General features: G+C 33.3%; 1 protein-coding gene across 12 annotated transcripts; it reads left to right on the plus strand.

Annotated features, from left to right (window-relative positions):
* The first annotated feature begins 1544 nt into the window (after positions 1-1544).
* LOC116146465 (E3 ubiquitin ligase BIG BROTHER-related-like) lies at positions 1545-23429 on the plus strand. 12 transcript variants are annotated; one of them, XM_031431865.1, is made up of 6 exons: positions 1545-1785; positions 1876-2228; positions 2323-2420; positions 5284-5651; positions 14371-14655; positions 14765-15380. In XM_031431865.1, exons 2-4 carry the CDS (start codon positions 1907-1909, stop codon positions 5329-5331), a joined length of 468 nt encoding a protein of 155 aa, XP_031287725.1. In that variant the 5' UTR covers positions 1545-1785; positions 1876-1906; the 3' UTR covers positions 5332-5651; positions 14371-14655; positions 14765-15380. The 12 variants fall into 12 exon arrangements, with proteins under 12 accessions (XP_031287725.1, XP_031287727.1, XP_031287734.1 ...); XM_031431867.1 differs by having other exon boundaries at positions 14794-15380; XM_031431874.1 differs by having other exon boundaries at positions 2323-2363.
* The last annotated feature ends 1258 nt before the right edge of the window (positions 23430-24687 follow it).

Consider the following 24687-nt stretch of genomic DNA (forward strand, 5'->3'; position numbering starts at 1 on the left):
TTTTTAAAACACTTTGAGAGAGGGAAAGGTTCCTATGTGGACATAATGATAAAGCAATAAAGTTGTAAGTTTCCTTCAATTACATTCAATTTATTTTAGACTCAGTTACAGGTCATAAATTTAATTGTTTCTTAAAATAGAAAAAAAAAAAAAATGAGAATAGTATACTGGTTTTTTTTTTCCCCTTATTATTTATAAATATATATATTGAAAATGAATTAATTAAAGGCTGAAAATCAATTACCTCCCTTTATCTTTGCTGCCAGCTATTCACATTTTTAATCAAACACCTCCAAAACTTTACAAAAATTCTTCAATAATTACTCCGAATCCTAACTCTGTTAGAATTATAATACTTTGACCAAAGCAAAGATTTTCACTTTAACTCAATTGACTAAAATAAAACCTAAATATCTCTCACCTATATTCGTTTTGAAATTTTATAAAAAATAATTAAAATTAACATAATTAATATATCACTTGAATCTGAAAACATTCATTCAATAACACTTAAAAGATCTTCTAATACAATTAAGTAATAATTAAAAAGATTTCATGAAATCATGTAGGAATGCTGAATTCTTTTATATATCATCCGTTAAGATTACCCTTATCTAGACGAAGATTCTATTGGGATTTTATAAAGATATAGATTTTTTTCGAGGGTAAAAATCATTCAAAAAACTTTATGATTATTGAAATTTATTAAATTTAATTAGGATTTTATTTAACCTTCTCTCTAATGTTTCAAAAATTAGTCAAGGTTTCCCTTATATGTTTCGATAATAAACTCAAAACAATTTACTTTACCCTTTAATTAAAATATCATATGAACAAACAATAAATTATAAAAAATAAATATTCAAGTCTATAATGTTCTCTTTAATTTATTTATTACAAGCTCTTTATATTTAATTATTTTAGTTTAATAAAAATTATATAATATTATTTTTGAAATACTTATTTTAATTTATGTTTTGATATTTTAATCATTGGTGATTTCAAATTATTAATTTTTCTTAATTTCTTCGCTACTATACTTTAACATGTTGGTAAGGTTTATTTCAGAGTAATTTCTGGAAATGTTATCATGTTAGGGAGAATTGATTAAAAAATCCCAAACTTACCGTCTCTTTACAATTTTCAAAACTGTAGGGGTAATTAAAATTTTTATCAATTTCATGTACCACCGCTTCGGTCGTAACATTATTCAAACTCTCTTCTGCGATTTCAGTGGGCAGGTCCAAATAATTAGACGGTCCATAAACAATTGGATACGTCTAACTTCCACCGAAGCAGCCCGGGCCGGCCCAAGAACCAGCCAGTAGCTTTTCATTTCGTTTAATTTTCTCCCGATTTTCAAATACAACACAACACGGCACGTATTCGTATTTCTTTCTCTCTCCAATTATTCGGTGCCTCTTATATACCTATTAAGATTCTCAATAAATTCCTGACTTCGATCCAAACCCTATCAAAACCAATTTAATAATGGAGCCTCACGGGATAAGAAATTTTGTTTTTTTGATTCGAAATCTTGAAAATTGATGGACAACGGGTCCAAACAGCCAACAATGGAAGCAACAACCACCTCGAAGAGAACAGGAAGAGAACCCTAACAATAACAATAACTTGACCGAACAAGTAGTTGCAGAAGAAGCGAACACAGGGTCCAACTTGAACCAAGATCAACAACAACAGACGCCGTCGAGAGCAAGAACTCCTTTCACTAACCTCAGTCAGGTCGATGCTGACCTGGCTCTTTTCCGATCCCGTCAAGAACAGGTCCTCTATTTAATTCTAGCAATTTATGATTTATCTCATTGACGATTGTTTTGATTGCTTGATCGATTGTTTGATTGATTGTGTGAGTAGGAAAGGGCATAGATGATGCTGTGGATGAATAATGATGGTAGTGATAATGGAAGCTGGAAGCTATTCGTACGATAAAGATGATGATTTTGATGGGCCAGATGATGAGACTGATGAAGAGGGAAATGAGAATCAGGAGTTTGATGGCACCGATGTTGAAGATGGTGAGGATGATGACGATGAAGATGCATTTGATGTGCATCATCATGATGAAGATGCCGAGGACGATAACAACCCTAGTGTCGAATATGATTCCGATGTTTTTTCAAGTGATGAGGCATACGTAAGAGCAATTCAGGTTGCTGAAGAAAGAGAGATGGCTGCTCGATTGTTAGCCCTTGCTGGAATAAATGATCGTAAGTGTGCTTAACAATTATTTTCCTTTGATATTCATTTCACTGCTTTTGCGGTTATCCAATTGCCAGAGTTTTAATTGTCCATTCATTGCAGGAGAAATTGAGGACCCAGAGAATCGTGCTGGTAACTCTCAGGTACTGATTTCTCTGTCTCCTCATACAGCTCTCTCTTCCCCTTCCTCTCCTTCTTTGGTGAGAATCTTATACTTAGAAGATATTATCTTGCTAATTGATTGTTATTAATCTATACATTGCTTTGTTCATGCGCTTGTGACTCAATGTGTGTGTTTACGGGGTCTTCTTTTGCTCACATGCCTTGAGAACCTATTTTAGCCTTTTATCAAATCATTTTAGGGTGTTGTAGTTGATTAAGATGATTGAAAGTTTTTGAAACTAGTGAATTGAACTTACAGCTTCGAAAACTACTTTAATTTATAATTGGAGTAATGGTGATGTGCATGCTAAAATTTTTGGTGCTTGAAATTAGCCACTCTTCTCATTAGGCCTTTGGCTGTTTCTTGAAACATTGCTTGAATTAATTTTTTCATTTTCTTTTTATTTAAAAATCATTTCATTTTTCCATTTTGTTTATGTTGAAGAATCCTATTTTTGCTGAGGAAATGAATGATCAAACAATAGATCTATATAAACTGTGCGGAACAAAATTTCCAGTTTCCAATTTAGCTTAATAAGCATTTAGAATATAAGATAGGCAGTCTTGGAGATGCTTTGGAGCAAAAGTCTTTGGATTTAGCAGTTTTCTTGATAAATCTTTGTGTGATTGACACTAAAAATATATTTATGAATCATTCTCTTCCTGACATCCAGGCTAAGTGTTTCTGGTCAATATCTTGTTATAGAGTAATAAACTTGATAAGGATTCTGTTTTTTGTCTAGCTCATATCTGCAGTTAATGCAAGATTGCTAGTCATGGGACTTTTGGCCTTTTTCGAGGCATCATACTGGATTTTTCTTTCTTGCTTTCAGCTGTTTTATTCTACTGATAATTCTTATTTGGTCCTTTTGGACTGATTTAGCTCCATTACCATTTATCTTTTAGGCAATTTTCCTTGATCTTTTATGCACCTTATTGGTGTTGGTAATGTGATTTTGATAATCTAGAAGTTAGACATTCATTAGCTATCCGCACCTCATGCATTATTATTTTCTGTGCTGGAATGAACTTTATACTAACTATGTTTGCCCTGTAAAAGCAAGTTTATATCAGCTTTATCTAAGGTTCACCTGGCATCCCTTTCTTTTTGCTGCCTTACTCAAATGAAAAAAGGAATAAAAAAAAAAAAATAATAATAATAATAAAAAAAATTGGAAATCACATTTCTCTATTCTAAAAATTTGTTAGTCCTAATAGATAAGTTTTTATGTGCCCCTTCATTTCTACCAGCCCATGATTAGCTTTTACATACTTTTAATGCTTAGATACTAACCATTTATGTAATTTGAACTATTAGGTTCGGTTCTTCCATATGGTTTTTGCAATTAAAGTTTTAAAATAGTTTTTTTTTTTTTTTTTTTTTAATTTTTATTGAAGAAAAGTCATTAATTTATGAATCGAATGACTTTGGACATCCGATTGATAGTAGGTTTGATATGTATAAATTTTGAAGAAGGTTTTGATCTACTTGTGGAATTGGTGAAGAATGGCTTCCATACGAAATTATGAAGAGTGTACAAGGAGGTAAGGGCGGATGCAAAGGCCCACCCTCAAATTAAAAAAAAATATTAATATGTTCTATATCTAACAAGATTTGGTTTGACCCAACCTTAATTTTTTTTAAATATTAATATATTTGATAAAATTCAGTCCACTTTTTAACTTCTATATTAAAAAATCTTGGCCCATCTTCAATTTTGTAACAAAACTTTCAAACCCTCACGTCTTCCTCTACAAACCCTCACGTCTTTGTCTGCCTAATCCTTTGGATTTCAACGAAATTCTATCAGTTATTTAACACTTTCACTTAGGGGCTTACTCGGCTTTTGTCATCGATTAGTTACATTTTTGTTTTTGGTAATGTTGTTCATTCGTTTGTGTGTATTAGCATCGAATTTTTTATTGAGAAAATTTTTAGGAAAAAAAGGGAAGTTTTTAGATTTCAATATTTTGTGATAGGTAAATGATTGTGGTCCCAAAATTTGGAAGAAAAATAATATATAGATAATAGAAATATAGAATCAAGGAGGCAACGATACTCAAATCCTGGGTTCACTTTGACCCCAATTTATTTGAGGATTGAGGTAATTAAATTTTTTAAATTTCTTTGATGACTTTAATTAGAATTGATGAATTTTTTAATTTGTTTTATGGTTTTAATTTGAATTGATGAATTTTGTAATAAAGTTGATACAATGCTAATGACCTGGGTAGCTAATAGAATTTTGTTGAAGTCTAAAGGATTATATAGAGGAAGACGTGAAGGGAAGACGTTACGTTTTGCAGGTTTTATTACAAAATTGAAGGCGGGCTAGAATTTTTTAATATAAAAGTTGAAAGTGAGCCGGATTTTATCAAATATATTAATACTTAAAAGAAAAAAATTAAGGGTGGGTCAAACCAAATCTTGTGAGATATAAAACATATTAATATTTTTTTTTTTAAATTACCTTCAACTTACACTGCATTCGCCCCTGCCTCCTTGATTTATATTTATGTATATACATATTGTGTGTGATATATATATATCACAAAAAGTGTATGTGAAGTTCATTATCTCATTCTCATTCTTCTGAATTCTTTGATTGAAAGTCTTGTCCCGTAGAAATGATTTTAACACCTTAGGTGGATGCTTGCTCGCTTTGATTTCAACCTTGGAGTAGCATATCTCTTTCGACCCCTCTTTCTAACCTGACAAGCACCACCAAACTGCATTTCTGTTTGGTGCTCTTGAGGAGGCTGATCTACTTCATCCGGTACCGGTATAGAGGAAGGAGACACCTCAATAGAGTTGCCTTTTGGGAAGATATGGGGAGAAGGCGAAAATGGCTCCTTTAATACCTATAGTGGACAGCTCACCATCACGAGTCTCCATTTCAGGTCGGCACATTGGAGAAGGCGACAGCTCCATTTCATCCTCTGCAATAGCAGGCAAGGGTAGACCATTGACACGTGTGGACCGCCTTTTGTTCCAATGTGTTACATATCCTTTGTAATAATTTTGTCAATCTCTATGCTCTCCTCTTCTGCACTTTGTTATCGTGCTAACATCCGGCTTTGGCAAGGGATTATCTGCAGAGAGGGAGACCCAATTGATCAACACAGTTCTCAAAACTATAATACCATATCCGATCTAAGCATATCAAATAGAAACGATCGTTGCGCAGCTTAGATTGTTCCAAGAAATTAGGATCTAAAATCAAGACTCGGTTGTGCTGAGTTATGTTTTGTGGATCACGTGGTTCGTGGTAAGTTTATTGAGTGATTCTCAACGGTTTGATAAACTTAGATATCATACCATGATGGTTGATCTTGATCAAACGGTTTGTAATCATCCAACATCGGAACTTTTCATGGTGTTTTCTTTGATAACAGACTCAACTACTTAAGGGCGATTGGTTGGGGGTTGTATAGGATTATTGACAGTGGTAGATCCAATCCAATGAATGACGAGTGAGGATTACAATCCCCACTCAAATTTTAAAAAATTGATTTTATATTTATTTAAATTTTGTCCTTAAGAACTTTTAGATTTTGGGAATGGAACAACCCCTAGGGTAAGTTTGGATTTTGTTTTTATATACTTTTGTTTTTAATCCTAATATATATATTATATATTTTTTTATTTTCAATTTTTATGCAAGGGTATCTATTAATTTTTAGAAGTTTAATTAGAAGTGAAAATGAAATGAATAAGAAGTGTTGGGTTGAAGGGAGAAATCTTGACATTTTTAGAACATGTGGTGGGTCATGGTGAGAATAAGAGAATTTTGGCTAAGAGCCATTAGGATGTGCCCACTAGGACACAGTTATAATGGAAGCCGATAAAACAAAATATAAAACTTTTACACCAAAAAGATTAGCTTGGGATGAAATTATTAAACAAACAGATTGGAAATTAGAAAAATTATGCCCTCCAAAACTTTTACATGATCAAAATGAATCTGAGATAAAACAAATAATACAAGAACCAGATGGTACAATAAGATTAAAATTTAGAGAAACACCCTTAGAACAAAATCAATCCATAGTTACTAACAAAAATCATCACAACCTTAGGATTGAAGAAATTATTACACCTAGACCTTCATCAGAAACTTCAACAAGTAAGTTAGTAGGAGTGAATTATTCCCCTCTTGTACCAAAACCTGCATACGAAAACACATCAAGTCAACCTAGTTCACCAACACAATCCGAAGTATCAAGAACTTATAGTCAAATTAATACAATAACAATGCTCAGTAAATAAATCCCTTAACTCTTCTCCTTCTTTGGTTCTTTTCTTCCTTAATTTTCTTCTTATTTCTTTCATCTTTAATTCTTTCTCTTTTCTTTCTCTGTTTCTAATTCTCACTGTTCTTTTATTTCTTTTGAATTCTCTCTGTTCTTTCTATCTTTCTGTTCTTTCTTTTTCTCTATTCTTTCTATTCTTTCCAACCATGATGAAATTCATGGAAATATGTAGAATGAAATGCATATGCAATATTGCAAAAATGTATTTTCTTTCTTCTTTCTATTTCTTTTTCCATTTTTTTTTTCCTATTCTTTTCTTTCTTGTTTTTTTTTCTTTTCTTCTTCTTTGTTTGTTCAAGCCTTCTTATTTTTTCTTATTCTTACTCTTTCTCTTTCTCATTCTCTCTTTTCTCATTCTTATTCATTCTTTTCTCATTCTTATTCATTCTTATTCTTATTCTTTCTTTTCTGATTCTTTATTTTCTTATTCTTTGCTGATCGGACTCGGTTGATACATGGATTTGGAACCTTGGCCGTGTAAGTGAGTACAATCCTCATCTACATGCACTCTTGCGGACCGTACAATATCTTCTTTCTTCTTAGGCCACTCAATTAAGGTGGCGTACATGTATGAATTTTTCTTGATACAACCCTCATCTACATACACTCTTACAGGTCGTACAATTCTTCTTCTTCATATGTCACTCAATTAAGGTGGCGTGTATGTGGGAATTTCTTCTTAACACTTACAGTTCTCCATCGCACAACCTATTCTTTTCTCTTTTTAACACTTTTCTTTCTTTAATTCTTTAATGGCTTTTCTTTATTTCTCTTTATTCTTAGAGTGTTTATTCTTAACATTCTTTATTCTTTATTCTTCATGCTTTATTCTTAAACAAAATTCTACACATATACAAATATATGCATATGGATGACTCATGCTTAAAATTCTTACTTAAATGCACTCATGAAATGCAAATATGCAATGTTGCATAAAATTAAAGTTTCTATCCAAACTCAATACTTCTCTTAGACATTTCATCAAACAAGAAATGTGCACATACAAACCCTAATTTAATTATCATTCTATTTGTTTCTCAAACCATTCAAAAAAAGAGAGAAAAGCTCTCTTATAGCATCACCATACCTACACGGTAAACACACTCCCAAAAATTTCTCCAATTCTTCCAATTTCAACCCATCATCAAACCATCACATACACTTTTCATATTCAAATATATCCAACAAGAAACATAATTTATCATCAATTTCATTTCAATTTCTCAATAATAATAACATATGCATACTTAAAAGAAATATCTACTCACTTGAATTCTTAAACTTTAACTTGAATTGGATTTTGAGTGGAATTTGCTTACCTTATGCTTGAGTAGTCTCTCCTAAGCTCTCTACTCTTGTTGGATTCAAATCTTCTCTTAACCCTAAGCATAAACTTTATAAGAACTCAACTTTTACACAAATAAATCATAGATAAAGAGCATAAATTCTTACCTTTTGAAGCCTAAAATAAAAACCTTATGAAAAACCACTCAAAAGCCCTCAAAATCATTGGAGGGTTGAATGAAAATTTGAGAGAAAATGGGGGAGGAGTGTGGCGGTGGAATGAAGAAAATAAGGGTTTCAAACCCTTAACACTTTAGTTTATAAACACACTTTTCCATTTTGCCCTTACTCTTTTTTAGAAATTTCATCTGTTCCTTAGTCAATTACCATAATGTCCTCATTTTCAATGCATTCTTTATGAAATTCTATCTCTTTTCAACTAATTTTGAGTGAAAAGATCATTTTACCATTAATGCAAGTTTAAGGTATTTTCTTTGCATTCTCTTAAAATCACTTTAACAAAAATTAACTAAGGGCTATAAAAACATAAATTAAATCATGTACCTCCATTTTGAGCGTTACAATTCTCCCCCTTAAAAGAATTATGACCCCGAAATTCAAACAAACAACTTCGGGTAACGGTTTTGTATGTCTTGCTCTGTCTCCCATGTAGCTTCTTAAATTTTATTATTTCTCCAAAGGACTTTCACTAAAGGGATACTCTTGTTCTGGAGCTCTTTAATCTTTCTGTCTAAAATCTGCACTGATTGCTCCTCATACACAAGATTCTTCTCGAAGTCTACGTCTTCTATGATCAGAATATGGGAGGGATCACTTATATACTTTTAAATGATCGAGACATGAAATACATTGTGAACTTTGTCCATACTGGGTGGTAGTGCTAATCTATAAGCCATCTTTCCTACTTGCTGTAACACCTCAAATGAACCAATGAATCTCGGTGCTAACTTTCCTTTATTACCGAACTGCATCACCCGTTTGTAGGGGAAAACTTTCAGAAAAACTTTATCACCCACTTAAAACTCAACTTCCTTTCTTTTCAGATCAGTATAACTTTTCTGCCTATCTTGGGCTTGTTTCATTCTGCTTCTGATCAGCTTTAGATCTTCTATCATTTTTTGAGTCATTTCTGGCTCAAGAGCTATACTCAACTCATCCCAATGCAGTGGAGATTTACATCGTCTACCATACAAAGTTTCATAAGGAGCCATCTTAATTGTAGAGTGGTAGTTGTTATTATAAGCAAACTCCACCAAGGGTAACATCTCATGTCAGGATACTTTATAATTCATACAACATGCTCTCAACATATCCTTAAGCACTTGATCTGTTCTCTCTGTCTGGCCATTTGTCTGAGGATATGATAGGCGGTACTAAAAGCCAATCTGGTGCCCAAGTTCCTCTGTAAATTCATCTGGAAAGCTGAAACCAATCTGGAATCTCTGTCTGATACTATTGTCTTGGGTACACCATGAAGTCTCACTATCTCTTTAATATACATCTGGGCCAATTGATTCGAAGTGGTACTCTCCTTTACTGGAAGAAAATGGGCTGACTTAGTTTGTCTAAAATCACCCATATAGCGATGTATCCTTTTTGCACTCTAGGGAGACCTGTAATAAAATCTATCGAAATACTCTTCCATTTCCATTCAGGAATACTAAGTGGCTGAAGCAACCCTGATGGCCTTTGGTGTTCTGCTTTAACTTGCTAACAAACCAGACATTTAGCTACAAACTCTGCAATATCTTTCTTCATACTTGGCCACCAATAGCATTTCCTTAAATCTTGATACATCTTGGATGAGCAGTGTACGGTGTGTCATGAGCCTTTGAAGGATTCTTTTTCTCAACTCATCATCCTGAGGAATACACAATCGTCTCCTAAAATAGAGAACATCATCCAACAATTGAAACTCTGATGTTTTGCCCTCATGTACTTGTTGAACTATTTTCTGACACCACTTATCGGTTACTTGCTTTTCTTTAATATCTTTCAGTAAGGTAGACTGAACCTCTAACCTGGCAATCCCTCCTGGTATGACCTTAATCTGCTCTTTACACAGCTGTTCTATTAATTCTTTCTGTCTTGTGAGGCGGGACAAATAAGCTTTTCTACTCAAAGCATCGACTACTACATTAGCTTTCCCCGACTGATATTTAATCTCACACTCATAATCTTTAACCAGCTCTAACCATCTTCTCTGTATCATATTCAACTCCTTCTGAGTAAAGAAATACTTTAAACCCTTATGGTCGGTGTAGATATTACTCTTGGCACCATAAAGGTAATGCCTCCAAATCGTCAAGGCAAAAACTACTGCTGCCAACTCTAAATCATGTGTAGGGTATCTTGTCTTGTACTCTTTCAATTGACGAGAAGCATAAGCTATAATCCTACCTAACTGCATCAATACGGCACCAAGTCCCTACAGTGAGGCATTTGTGTAAATGTCATAACCTACACCCTCTTGTGGTAACACTAACACTGGAGCTGTCGTTAATCTTTTCTTCAACTCTTGAAAACTCTCTTCACAGGCAACTGACCATATAAAAGGAACTCTCTGTTTGGTAAGAGCTGTTAATGGCTTCGCTAGCTGGGCAAACTCTACCACAAACCGGCGGTAGTAACCTGCTAGTCCTAAGAAACTCCTCACTTCTTTTATTGTTTTTGACCTTTGCCATTCGAGGATTGCCTTTACTAGGATCTACTGAAATTCCCTCACTAAAAATAGTATGACCCAGAAATATCACCTGATCAAGCCAGAACTCACATTTAGAAAACTTGGCATACATCATCTTTTCTTTCAATCGCTGTAGCACAAATCTTAAAGTGTTCCTCATGCTCTTCTCTTGACTTCGAATAAACTAGGATGTCATCAATAAAGACTACTTTAAACTGATCCAGATAATCATGGAATGCCCCGTTCATTAAGTCCATAAAGACTATTGGGGCATTAGTTAACCCAAAATGCATCACCACAAATTCATAATGCCCATATCTTGTTCGAAAGACAGTCTTAGCTACATCTTGTTCTGCCACTTTTACCTGATGATAACCAGACCTCAAATCAATCTTGGAAAATATTGCTGCACCCTTTAATTGATCAAAAAGGTCATCTATCTGAGGTAACGGGTATTTATTCTTCACTGTCACTTTATTCAACTCTCTGTAATCAATACACATCCGTAATGGCCTATCTTTCTTCTTTACAAACAAAATTGGAGCTCCCTAGGGAGAATGACTTGGTCAGATAAAACCTTTATTCAGGAGCTCTTGAAGTTGCTTCTTCAAATCCTGGAGCTCGGCTAGGGCCATTCGGTAAGGGGCTTTAGAAATCGGCGCTGTCCCTAGTGCCAGTTCAATACTAAACTCAACTTCTCTTTTTGGAGGCAAACTCGGTAAGTCTTCTGGAAATACTATGGAAATTCTCGGACTACTGGCACACTCTGCAATTCTGGTTGTGGGACATCTCTACTTTGCACCACATGGGCTACATATCTAGAACACCTTTTGCTTAGCATCTTTTTAGCCTTCATACTACAAATCAACATACTCAGCTGATGGCCTTCTCCGAAACTAAACTTATCTCCGCTATTAAGATTAAATCTCGTTTTCTTTTTCCGATAGTCAATTTCTACTCCATACCTCCTTAGGAAATTCATATCCAAAATCACATCAAAGTCGGGCATATCAAACACTATTAAATCAATTGCCAACTCTTGACCATGGATCACTACGGACTCTCCTGACAGCATCTCATGGGTCACAACACTAACCCTATCAGGTAATTCTATCTTAATGGGTTTGCTCGCTCTAGTAGGTTTCAAACCTAATCTTTCTATCATCCTGTAAGATATAAATGAATGAGTGGTTTTAGAATCAATTAAAGTATAAAGAGGAACTGCATGAAATAATAACTGACCCGTAACAGTTGATGGGCTGGCCTCTGCTTCACCTTGTGCTGTTGTAAATACCCTGACATTAGTGCCTTTGGAAGTCTGTCTTGTAGATGGAAGGGAAACTTTACAATCTTTCATCAGATGCCCTGCCTGCTGGCATCGATAACATACATTACGGCCCAACTCTCTCAAACACTCCCCTAGATGAGTCTTCCCACATTTAGGACATGGGGGAAACTCCGCTGTTCTCGGTCGTTTTTTCTGCAAATCTTTCTTGTTCTTCTTCGATTGAAACTTCTTATTCTTCACTTCCCTGTTTCTTGCACTTTCAAATCTCTCTCTATGGGGCAGGAGATGGTTCACTTGATCCTCCTATCGAGGGACCTGTTGGGGTGATTTTGTTCTCAAATATTTCCGTCCTCAATGCTCGCCTTAAGGCCTCACTATAGGTTTGAGGGGGATCGACACCCGTATAACACCCAACATGGAGGTACATGATTTAAATTATGTTGTATAACCCTTAGTTAAATTTTGTTAGAAGTATTTTAAGAGAATATGAAGAAAATGCCTTAAACTTGCATTAAGGGTAAAATATTCTTTTCACTTAAAACTAGTTGATTTTGTGGGAAGTGAAAAGAGAGAAAATCATAGAGAATACAATAAAAGTGAGGGCATTTTGGTAATTGATTAAAGGACAAAGATGAAATTTTTAAGAAAGAGTAAGGGCAAAATGGGAAAGTGAGTTTATAAACTAAAATGTTAAGGGTTTGAAACCCTTATTTCGTTCATTCCACCCCCACACGCCGCCTCCTTTTTCTCTCAAATTTTCATTCACTTCTCTAAGGAATTTGAGGGCTTTTGAGTAGATTTTCATAGGGTTTTGATTTAAGGCATCAAAATGTAAGGATTCATGTTCTTTATCTATGTTTTATTTGTGTAAAAGTTGAGTTCTTATGAAGTTTATGCTTAGGGTTAAGAGAAGATTTGAATCCAACAAGAGTAGAAAGCTTAGAAGAGACTACTCAAACATAAGGTAAGTAAATTCCACTCAAAATCCAACTCAAGTTAAAGTTTAAGAAAATCAAGTGAGTAGAGATTTCTTTTAATTATGCATGTGTTATGATTATTGAGAAATTGAGATGAGATTGATGATTATTTATGCTTGTTGTTGGATTTATTTGAATATGAGAAGTGTATGTGATGGTTTGATGATGGGTTGAAATTGAAAGAGTATTGTGGGAGTGTTTGTGCTATGGGGTTATGGTGATGATACAAGAGAGTTTTTCTCTCAGTTTGGATGGTTTAGGAAACAAATTGAATGATAATTAAATTAGGGTTTGTATAGGCACAATTATTGTTTGATGAAATGCCTAAGTGAAAACATGTTACCATGGTTGTCCTGTAACAGCTGTGACCTTCTGAGTGATTTTTGGACATCTTACCGATTGAACTGGGTTGAGACCTAAACATAAAAGTTGTAGTACTGTCTCTAAGCTTTAAAACGAGACCAAGATCGTAGCAATCTGATGTGTATAATTCGAGATATGCCTTCTTGAATATGACATGAGCAGAATGACTACCTTTTATGCAACATTGTATTTGTGCATTTCATAAGTGCATTAAGTAAGAAATTTTAAGCATGAGCCATCCATATGCATATAATTGGATATGTGTAGAAATTTAAGAAAGAATAAAGAATGGAGAATGGAGAATAAAGAATAAAGAAAGAAGGAATAAAACACTCTAAGAATAAAGAGAAAGGAAGAATAAGTATTAAAGAATTAAAGAGTGTTAAAAGAAAAGTAAAGAATAGGTTGATGTGATGGGGAACCATGAGTGTTAAGAAGAAATTTTCACATACACGTCACCGTAATTGAGTGGCATAAGAAGAAGAAAAATTGTACCCCCCCCTAAGAGTGTATCTGGATGAGGGTTGTACCAAGAAGAATTTCCTACATGCACGTCACCTTAATTGAGTGGCCTAAGAAGAAAGAAGAAAGAAGCTTTCGTACGGTTCGCAAGAGTGCATGTAGATAAGGACTGTACTCACTCACACGGCCAAAGTTCCAAATCCATACATTATCCGAGACCGATCGGCAATGAATAAGAAAAGAAAGAATAAGAAAACAAAAGAAAAGAAAAGAAAAGAAAAAATAGAACACGAAAATAGAAATAAGAAAGAAAAAGCATTTTGTGCATTATTGCATATGTATTTTATTCATGTATATTGCTATTTCATCACGGTCAGGAAGAATAGAAAGAATATGAAAGAAAGAATATATAGAAGTAGAAAGAAAGAAAAGAACGGTGAGAGTAAGAAACAGAGAAAGAAAAAAGAAAGAAAGAGTAGACTAAGGAAAGAATTAAAGAGTGATGCACGGAGATAGCGGAGTAGAGGATTTACTTACTGAGCATTTACTTACTGAGCATTTTTGTGTTCACCCTGTTGCTTTCTATGTTTTTGCAGGAAATAGGTGAGGATGCGGTTGGATGAACGTCGGCAAGCGGAGAGACATGGCTACACTATCCACCATTTTGATATTTTTTGTATATATTAAGTAAAGAAAAATTTGGGTTCAACTACTTTTTAGTCAATATATATGTATTTTTATTAAGTATATTTTATGAGCATATTAGTAGAAAGAAGTCATTACAACCCGTCATTATATCACGAGCTATCTCCGGCTTCAACCCATGGACAAACTTACCTCTTCTCAATTCTGGAGTACTGACTATTTCGGGTGCAAACTTGGTAAGAGAATTAAATTTCAATGAATACTCTTTCACTGTACTAGACCCCTACTGTAAACTAATAAATTCTTGGACTTTCTCATGAACTTGGTATTCCGTTCTATACTCAGCTTCAAATTCTCTTCTGAACACACCCCAGGTCATCACAGAAGCATCATGAGTATCTTCCATCAATTTCCATCAAATTCGGGCATCACCTCGAAACAAGAAACTGGCATACCGGATCTTCTCCCTGTTCGTCATGGGAAACAGTGCAGTCGTACGCTCAATGGACTTAAGCCATTCTTCTGCCACTAAAGGGTCCGTTGTACCTTTAAATTCTGACGGCTGATGTTGACTTGGAAGCCCATAAATCGGCTCAATCCGATTTTGTATTGTCTGAGGTACCGGCATTTTTCTTTCTTCTCTAGTAGGCGGTACTTGAATGGGGTTTTCAATTCTTTCTGGTTCGACTCTCCCCTGTCTTTCTCCTAAAAGTTGTTGTACAATCCCCTGAATTCTAGCTTCATCAAGGGTAGGGGGAGTAGGTTTTGGTGGGTTAGACGGTTCTCCCGTACTCATTGTTTTCTTACTACTTGCTCGCGTTTTGCGTCTCATCTACAAAACAACCAAATTTAATCAATTCAGACAACATTTTAAGTAAGGAAAGAATTTAACTTACAATAGTCGGCTATGGAACGTCGCGACGGTGAGAATGACACATTGTCAAATCCTAAAATCTTTGCTCTGATACCAAAATGTAATGACTTCTTTCTACTAGTATACTTTAGAATATATACAATAAAAACATACATAACATATGAAAATAGTTGAACCCAAATTTTTCTTTACTTATAAAATATAATTCTTTACATATATCAAAATACAAGTGCAAAAACTTAGCAACGGTGGACAGTAATGCCAATCCTCTTCGCTTGTCGACATTCTTTCGACCGTTGCTCACCTATTTCCTGCAAAAACATGGAAAAATAACGGGGTGAGCATAAAAATGCTCAGTAAGTAAATCTTTTAACTCTTCTCCTTATTTGGTTATTTCCTTACTTAATTCTCTTCTTCTTTCTTTAATCCTTAATTCTTTCTTTGTTTCTAATTCTCACTGTTCTTTTATTTCTTTTGAATTCTCTCTGTTCTTTCTGTTCTTTCTTTCTCTATTCTTTCTATTCTTTTCAACCATGATGAAATTTATGGTAATATGCATGAATGAAATGCATATGCAATAATGCAAAAATGTATTTTCTTTCTTCTTTCTATTTCTTTTTCCATTTTCTTTTCTATTCGTTCTTGTTTTCTTTTCTTTTCTTCTTCTTTGCTTGTTCAAGCTTTCTCATTCTTTCTTATTCTTACTTTCTCTTTCTCACTCTCTTTTCTCATTCTTATTCTCTTATTCTTATTCTTTCTTTTCTCATTCTTATTCTTATTCTTTCTTTTCTCATTCTTTATTTTCTTATTTTTTGCTGATCGGACTCGGTTGATGCATGGATTTGGAGCCTTGGCCGTGTGAGTGAGTACAGTCCCCATCTATATACACTCTTGCGGACTGTACAAATATCTTCTTTCTTCTTAGGCCACTCAATTTAGGTGGCGTGCATGTAGGATTTCTTCTTGGTACAACCCTCATCCACATACACTCTTACGGGTCATACAATTCTTCTTCTTCATATGTCACTCAATTAAGGTGGCATGTATGCGAGAATTTCTTCTTAACACTCACAGTTCCCCATCGCACAATCTATTCTTTTCTCTTTTTAACACTTTTTCTTTCTTTAATTCTTTAAGTATGCATATGTTACTCTTTCTTAGAAATTTCATCTATGTCCCTTAATCAATTACCATAATGCCCTCATTTTTAATGCATTCTCTATGAAATTCTCTCTCTTTTCACTCTCCATTTTTTCAACTAATTTTGAGTGAAAAGACCATTTTACCCTTAATACAAGTTTAAGGTATTTTCTTTACATTCTCTTAAAATCATTTTAACAAAAATTAACTAAGGGCTATAAAAACATAAATTAAATCATGTACCTCCATGTCGGGCGTTACACCGACCCAATAGAAGAATTAAATCAAAATTTTTAAAACTTATCTATTAATAAAATGAGAAATAACATGAAATACCCTAAAACTCAAAACTATTACCCAAGACCTTCTTTACCAGATACGCAATTTGAAGATGTAACACAAATAGCAAGATCTTCCTACACCGGAACAGGAATAGATGAATGGAATATAGACGGATTAGCTGAACACTAAATATTTTACAAGAAATGACTATGTCAGCATTAGCTCATAAATCACATGACAACACTGATAATCAAATAGCAAAAATATTAGTCTCAAGATTTACAGGAATGTTAAAAAATTGGTGGGATAATGATTTACTAGAATCACATAAATGTCACATATTATACGCAACAAAAAAGACTAGGAAAGTCAAAATAGAAGGTACTAGTCAAATAGAATATGAACATGAGGAAGGAGACGTTGTAGCCACATTAATTTACGCAATAACAAAAAACTTTATAGGAGACCCAACAAGCTTTCAGAAAATATCACAAAAAATATTATCAAACTTAAGATGTCCAACCATGGCAGATTTTAGATGGTATAAGGATATATTTTTACAAAAAGTATTCACAAGAACAGACTGTAGGAAACCCTATTGGAGAGAATGGTTCTTAGATGGTCTACCTAGATTATTTAGTCAAACTGTTAAGAATGCATTATACAAAAAATATGATGGAAATATACCTTATGAAGAATTAACATATGGAGATTTAATTAGTTTTATTAACAACGAAGCTTTAATAATTTGCACCGATTTAAAATTAAAAGCTAAATTAAAAAGTGAATTAAAACATAAGAAAACAGAATTAAATGGATTTTGTAGTCAATATGGTTATGAAAAAATATTACCTCCCTCTATTAGGTACAAAAACGATAAAAAACAAAAACAATATAGAAAACCTTATTACAAAAAGATTATAAATACGAACAAAAATCTTATGATAAACCTTGTAAAAAGAAAAAATCTTTTAATAAGAAAATATCCAAAAAACCTATCACATGTTAGAAACGTAAACAACAAGGTCATTATGCAACTAAGTGTCCTATGAAAAATTAAATTAAAAAATTAGAAATAGATTCAGAATTAAAACAACAATTATTAAAAATTATTCAAACAGACTCTGAAGAAGAATCTAGTTACAATACAGATAATGAAGACGTGATTTATCAAATTCAAGAAAATTCTTTTGAATCAATGAGTGAGTCTTCACAAGACTCTGATGATTGTGGTTGCATGGGGCCATGCTACTGTGCAATGAAATCAATAAATATGATATCAACATTTAGACCTAAGTCAATAAACGTTATCACCAAATTAAAAGAATTTTTATTAGATATTATTAACAAAATTCAGGATGAAGACATTAAAAGAGAATATTTAGTAAAACTCAAAGAATTAATTTTATCCGAGGAAAAACAAAAAGATGTAGATAATTATAACTTAAAAGACATATTAAAAAGATTTGACAAACCCATACAAGTTACTTTAAGTGATTTACAAAAAGAAATCAATATTTTGAAAAATCAAGTTGAAGAATTACAAAACGATAATATTGAAATCAAGACAGATTTATTATATTTAAAATCCTCAAAAGAAACTGTAGGACAACCATCAACCTCAAAATCAAAATTACATATTAAAGAAACTGAAGAAGCATTTATTAATGAAATCTCTAAAATTCAATTTCAAAAATAGCATGTTTACATTAGGATGAATATTAATCATGAATTAGATATTATTACATAAGCTTTAGTAGACACTGGAGCAGACCAAAATTGTATAAGAGACGGATTAATTCCAACAAAATATTATGAAAAAACAAAAGAAAGATTATATGGAGCTAACAGTCAACAATTAAATATTAATTATAAATTATCTAATGCTCATGTATGTATACACAATTTTTGCATTAAAAACACTTTTATTCTAGTAAAAGATTTAGATCAAGACGTTATATTAGGTGCTCATTTTATCACTCAAATTTACCCTTTTAGTGTAACTAATAAAGGAATTATAACCAATATTTTAGGACAAAATGTTACATTTGAATTCGTCAATCCACCATTAATAAAAGATATTAGTAAATTAAAAAATATTTCAATATCAAATATAAACACTATTACCAAATTAAAAAGTCTAGAAATTGTCCCTACCAAAGAATGGCTTGATTACCACAAAATTTTGGATGCTTGCATTACAAAAACTTGTTTTCAACTTTTTGCAATGAGATTTGGGAAGTTTCAAAATTTTGTTTTCAATAAAATGAAAAAGTCAAAAAGTTTTTCTATTAGTCTCTCTCATCACAACAACTTACAGGATACATAATTTTTTGAGAGAAAGTGAGGAAAAGATGGGCACTCCCATCAAATCCAAAAACAATCCAAAATCAAAAGCATCGTATGCGATGTTACCACCTCAACAACCTATTGCCCCACAAACAAAACTTTCTCAATCAAAATCCTCAAAACCCAATAAACAGAAAAACATTATCACCCAATCAAACCGGTTTACTCTTCTTGATGAAGAATCAGTTTCTTCATCTCCACCAAGAAATTACCAACAAGCTCTTACAATATCTCCATCCTATACACCTTACACATAAAAGCCTGTCAACATTAATCCCACATTTCAATACATTGAGAAAGATATCACTCAATCAATTTGTATTATTGAACCCGAATACTGGGGACAAACTATGCAAGAAACTTTATCAAAAAATTTTCCTCCAGATTTTTATTTTATTCCTGATGATTTATTAAAAACAAAAACATTCTATGAATTTATTTTAGTTGATACCGATTCTATAGAAATTACCCATAATCCCAATAGAAATGATCCCAATAGAATTGCTTTTTCAAAATGCAAAATCAAAAAAGTTTTGAGACCTCAAGACTAGCATACTGGAATTTATCAAAAACGCCCATTTTCTCAAACCTTCATTCCACAAGAATTTTCTTATAAAGATGATCAAAAAGCCTGGTTTCATGCTTTCCGTTTAACACATACAACACACTCTTGGTTCTTTATATTTGATAGAACTTGTCCCAAAATTTTACCAAAATAGTTTCAACAATGGTTTAATTTTTTCGGTTTAAATGAAAAAATCCTTCCACCTTCGGTCTTGGAAGGATATCTCTTATTTGCCAAGGGTTTCAGCAATAGTGAAGAGCCTTTGCTAGCATTCTCCAACAATTTCTTAATTGCCTGGATAATGAGTTGGCAATTTCATATCATAACACCTCGTCCTCCAAAATTTAGGGAATTAGAAAGAAAATTCCTCATTAAATGGTGACCTAGTTTTTCAGTCCAAAATGTTAGTCCACCAGCTGTGCAGATGTGGATTTCTCAACACCCTCAGTTATGTTAGCCTCAACAACAATCAACAATTGTGACACAAAAAATTAAGACTTCTGGCTGAGTTGGCTCAATGCCAAAGCCCTCAAGATATGGACAAAATTATTATGGCCATTGGATCTTCAACATCTCAAAAAGCAGACTCAGACAGCACCAAATCACCAAGTGATCAAGAAGAAGACGACTATTTTGTCATGTTCCAAAACCAGATTAATTATGACTTCAATAAAGGACAATGACTCAGCATCACCTGTATTCCATATTCAACACTTTCGGCGGATCCTCAAGATTTTTCTAGCTTCTCTACAACACTTTTCAAGAAGATTTTCCACGGAAGACTTTTATCATATGCTTGCATCACCTACCTGCAGCAACAAATGCTTTTCAAAATAGCATGGCATCTATCAAGACTTTTTCAAGATTTTCAAGCTTTCATCACGTGGCTTCTGCAACATTTATAAATCTCAAGATACAAATTGAAGATATTCAAAGACTTTTTCAAAGCAGTAATAAAGACTTTCCAGACTTATCAAAATGCAATCCTTTAATGAACATTATCACTTTGTCTGCCACTTTCAGAGCAGGTCCTCAATAATTCAAGACACGTATCCAAGACAACTCATCACCTTATCAACAACTTTATCTTTTAGTCTGTATTGTAATAATGTAATGGATTCAAATGTTTTTGAAATTCGGTTTGTTGTAGTATAAGTATGGATCACTTTTGTTGTAAGCATCAAGTTTTTAACACTTGAGAGTCCAAGACTTTAGATTAGAGAGAGAAAGTTTCTTCTCGTGTACAAAATATTATCAAGCAATAAAGCACTTGTAAGTTTTTCTTCAATGCATTCATCAATTGTTTTATGCATTACAAAATTTCAACTATCAAAAAAGAAGTTTTATCAATTGTTTTATGCATTACAAAATTTCAAGATGATTTAATTAATAATTTTTTTGATCCGAATAGATTCTTCTATATCAAAATTTATTTTTGACAAAGATGTTAAAAATTTAGTTTCAAAATAGATTTTCGCCCGATGGCAAGCAATATTTTCTTTTGGCTTTGAAATTGAATACATCAAAGGACATAATAATTCACTATGTGTCTATAAATTTATGCTTATATCTAAAGTTGATAATGTTCATTAAAGGATTGCATTTTGAAATTAAACCATTGTTGATAATGTTCATTAAAGGATTGCATTTTGATAAGTCTAAAAAGTCTTTATTGCTGCTTTGAAAAAGTCTTTGAATATCTTCAATTTGTGTCTTGAGATTTATAAATGCTGCAGAAGCCACGTGATGAAAGCTTGAAAATCTTGAAAAAGTCTTGATAGATGTCAGGCTATTTTGAAAAGCATTTGTTGTCGCAGGTAGGTGATGCAAGCATATGATAAAAGTCTTCGTGGAAAATCTTCTTGAAAAGTATTGTAGAGAAGCTAGAAAAATCTTGAGGATCCGCCGGAAGTGTTGAATATGGAATACAGGTGATGCTGAGTCATTGTCCTTTATTGAAGTCACAATGGATATGGCTGCGTTTGGTTCAAAATTTGGGGGTTTTGGGAAAGGTTTTTTGAAAAAAGTTAAAAAAAAGTTGAATTGGGCGGGTATTACGAGGTAAAATTTATAAATTAATAAAATCTCCTTTATGTTTGTTTTTTAACAAAATACCCCCATAATAAAACATTAAAAGTTAACAAAAATACCCCTAACCCACCCTCAAACACCCCCAGCCGGCGACCACCACCGGAGGTGGCCGGAGCAGCCGTATGGGCGCATGACCGGTTGGATCTTGCCGGTCATGCGTCGCTATGGCCTTTTCCGGCCAGATCCACGGTGGATCTGGCCGGAAAAGGCCAGATCTACGGTCAGATCTGGCCGTCAACGGCCAGATCTGGCCGTATTTGCTCTCAACGACGGCCAACAAACGGTCGTCGTTGATGGTCAACGACGACCGTTTGTTGGCCGTCGTGACCGAGTGTTACGGCCAAAGATCTGGCCGTCAACGGCCAGATCTTTGGCCTTAGATCTGGCCTTTTCCGGCCAGATCCACCATGGATCTGGCCGGAAAAGGCTAGATCGGCGCACTGCCAGCCAGATTCAGCCGGTAGTGCGCCATTCTACCAGATTCCGGCCATTTTCCGGTGGTGGTGGCCGGAATCTGGTAAATGTGGATTATTGGGGTGTTTTTGTAATTTAAAAAAAAATATTTAGGGGTATTTAATTAAATTATCAAATTTAAGGGGTTTAAAAAAAGTTGAATAATTTTGGGAGTAGTATTCCCAAAAATCTGAATTTTTGGGTATTTTACTGTTTAACTTTTTTGGGAATACTAAAAGTAGTATTCCCAAATGTTAAACAAACGCAGCCTATGGTTTTGAAACATGACAAAATAGTCGTCTTCTTCTTGATCACTTGATGATTTGGTGCTGTCCGAGTCTGCTTTTTGAGATGTTGAAGATCCAATGGCCATAATAATTTTGTCCATATCTTGAGGGATTTGGAATTGAGCCAACTCAACCAGAAGTCTTGATTTTTGTGTCAAAAATGTTGATTAAAGTTGATGTTGAATTTCCTAAAGTTGTTGAATTTTCTACTATCTCCTTCTCGGGGGCTTTTGAAATCTTGGTGATTATATGGGTGGTATTATCTTCTATCCTATTCATTTGTTGACTAATAGTGTGGAGAATTTGACTAGAGTAATTGTTTTGATGTTGAATATTTTTAATGTCTCTTAAAGTTGGTTGTTTTTTATCATCATCGATTCTATTAATTTTTTTTTTCAATGGTGATGCTATTATTTCTGCTTGTTGATGTTCGATTTTAATTTCTTCTAAAGGTGGATGGACAGATGTAATAGTTTTATTTGTTGATGTTTGCCAATTGTTTGTCGCATTAGTGGTAACAAAAATAGTTTTCTTTTTAGTTAAATCTTGATAACATTTTCTATTTTCTAACCAATTAAAGAAATAAATATTTTGTTTTAATTTTTCTTGTGTATTGTACCCTTCAGATCTAAGGGTAATTTGTTCTTCTGAATTAAATTTTATAAAGAATATTTGTCATTTTTCTTTATTATAATTTTGTATGAATTCTTGTTTTAATAATTCTTTGTTAATTTCAAAGGGTTTTGCTATTGTATTAATTTGACTATAAGTTCTTAATACTTCAAATTGTGTTGGTGAACTAGGTCGACTTGATGTGTTTTCGTATGCAGGTTTTGGTACAGGAGGGGAATAATTTACTCCTACTAATTTACTTGTTGAAGTTTCTGATGAAGGTCTAGGTGTAGTAATTTCTTCAATCCTAGGGTTGTGATGATTTTTGTTAGTAACTATGGGTTGATTTTGTTCTAAGTTTCTCTAAATTTTAATCTTATTGTATCGTCTGGTTCTTGTATTATTTGTTGTATCTCAGATTCATTTTGATCATTTAAAGGTTTTGGAGGGCATAATTTTTCTAATTTCCAATCTGTTTGTTTAATAATTTCATCTCAAGCTAATCTTTTTTGTGTAAATGTTTTATGTTTTGTTTTATCGGCTTCCATTATAACGTCTCCTGGTGGGGATATCCTAATGGCTCTTGGACTAATTGTTGTATTCATAACTTTGTAATAAATTCTATATATTAATGCTACTGGTTGGGTTTTATCTTGATAAGTAAGATTATAAGCTTTTAAATTAATAGTTAATGCAGATAGTATTATGGGATCATATAAACCTACTATAAAGTTTGGGTAACAATCAAAATATACTGAACCACTTTCTAAATTAAAATTTAATACTGCTAATAAAGAGTTATTGAAGTTTAAATTTCTTGCATATCTTAATATTACTAATATTGGAATGTTTTGTCCTCATCTAAATAATGGTTTTACTGCTACTTGTACTAATCCTATGTGTAAAAATTTATAGTTGTTTTCTCTATGTCTGTGTATTGCTTCTTCAGAAAGAAGTTGAATTTCTTCAACCTTTTCTTCGGTTATCATTATTGTGTCTTCTGTTGTTTTAATAGAGTAATCTGACATAAATTCAAAACTACCTATTTGATATATTATGTCTTTTTTAACTAGTGGTATGTTCCAGTTATGTAAGTGTTGATCTATTTTTGCCATATTAATTTCTTGAGTGTTAATAGATTTCATTAATTCTTAATTATTATTTGTGTTTTATTGTTGATTATTAATTCTAATAGCATTACTGCTACTACTATCATTTCGTTTACTGCTAATTTCTAATCTCCTTAAGAAATTAGACATCTCTAAAATAATTCTAACCTAAAAGTTCCAGTTTCTTTCCTAGATCACGGGACCACCAAGATACGAGACCACCTCCGGGACCACCTAACACGGTTGACCAACGGTTAACAGGCTGACCAACGCACCCTCCAGGCTGACCAAGCGCAACCTAGAATCAATTCTAGAGTTCTTCTAGATTAAAACTTTCTAGATTTATCTAACTCTTAATTCAATCTAGAAATGAACAGTGCATGGATGAGCAGTAAGCTACAGTAATGCTACAGTGCATAAACAGTTATAGTGAATAGTGCTAAACAGTAATTGTGAACAGTATTTTGCTACAGAGACACACGATTATTGGTGTTATTTTTTGCGGT

Source organism: Pistacia vera, unplaced genomic scaffold, assembly GCF_008641045.1.
Source record: "Pistacia vera cultivar Batoury unplaced genomic scaffold, PisVer_v2 Contig478, whole genome shotgun sequence".
NCBI lineage: Eukaryota > Viridiplantae > Streptophyta > Magnoliopsida > Sapindales > Anacardiaceae > Pistacia > Pistacia vera.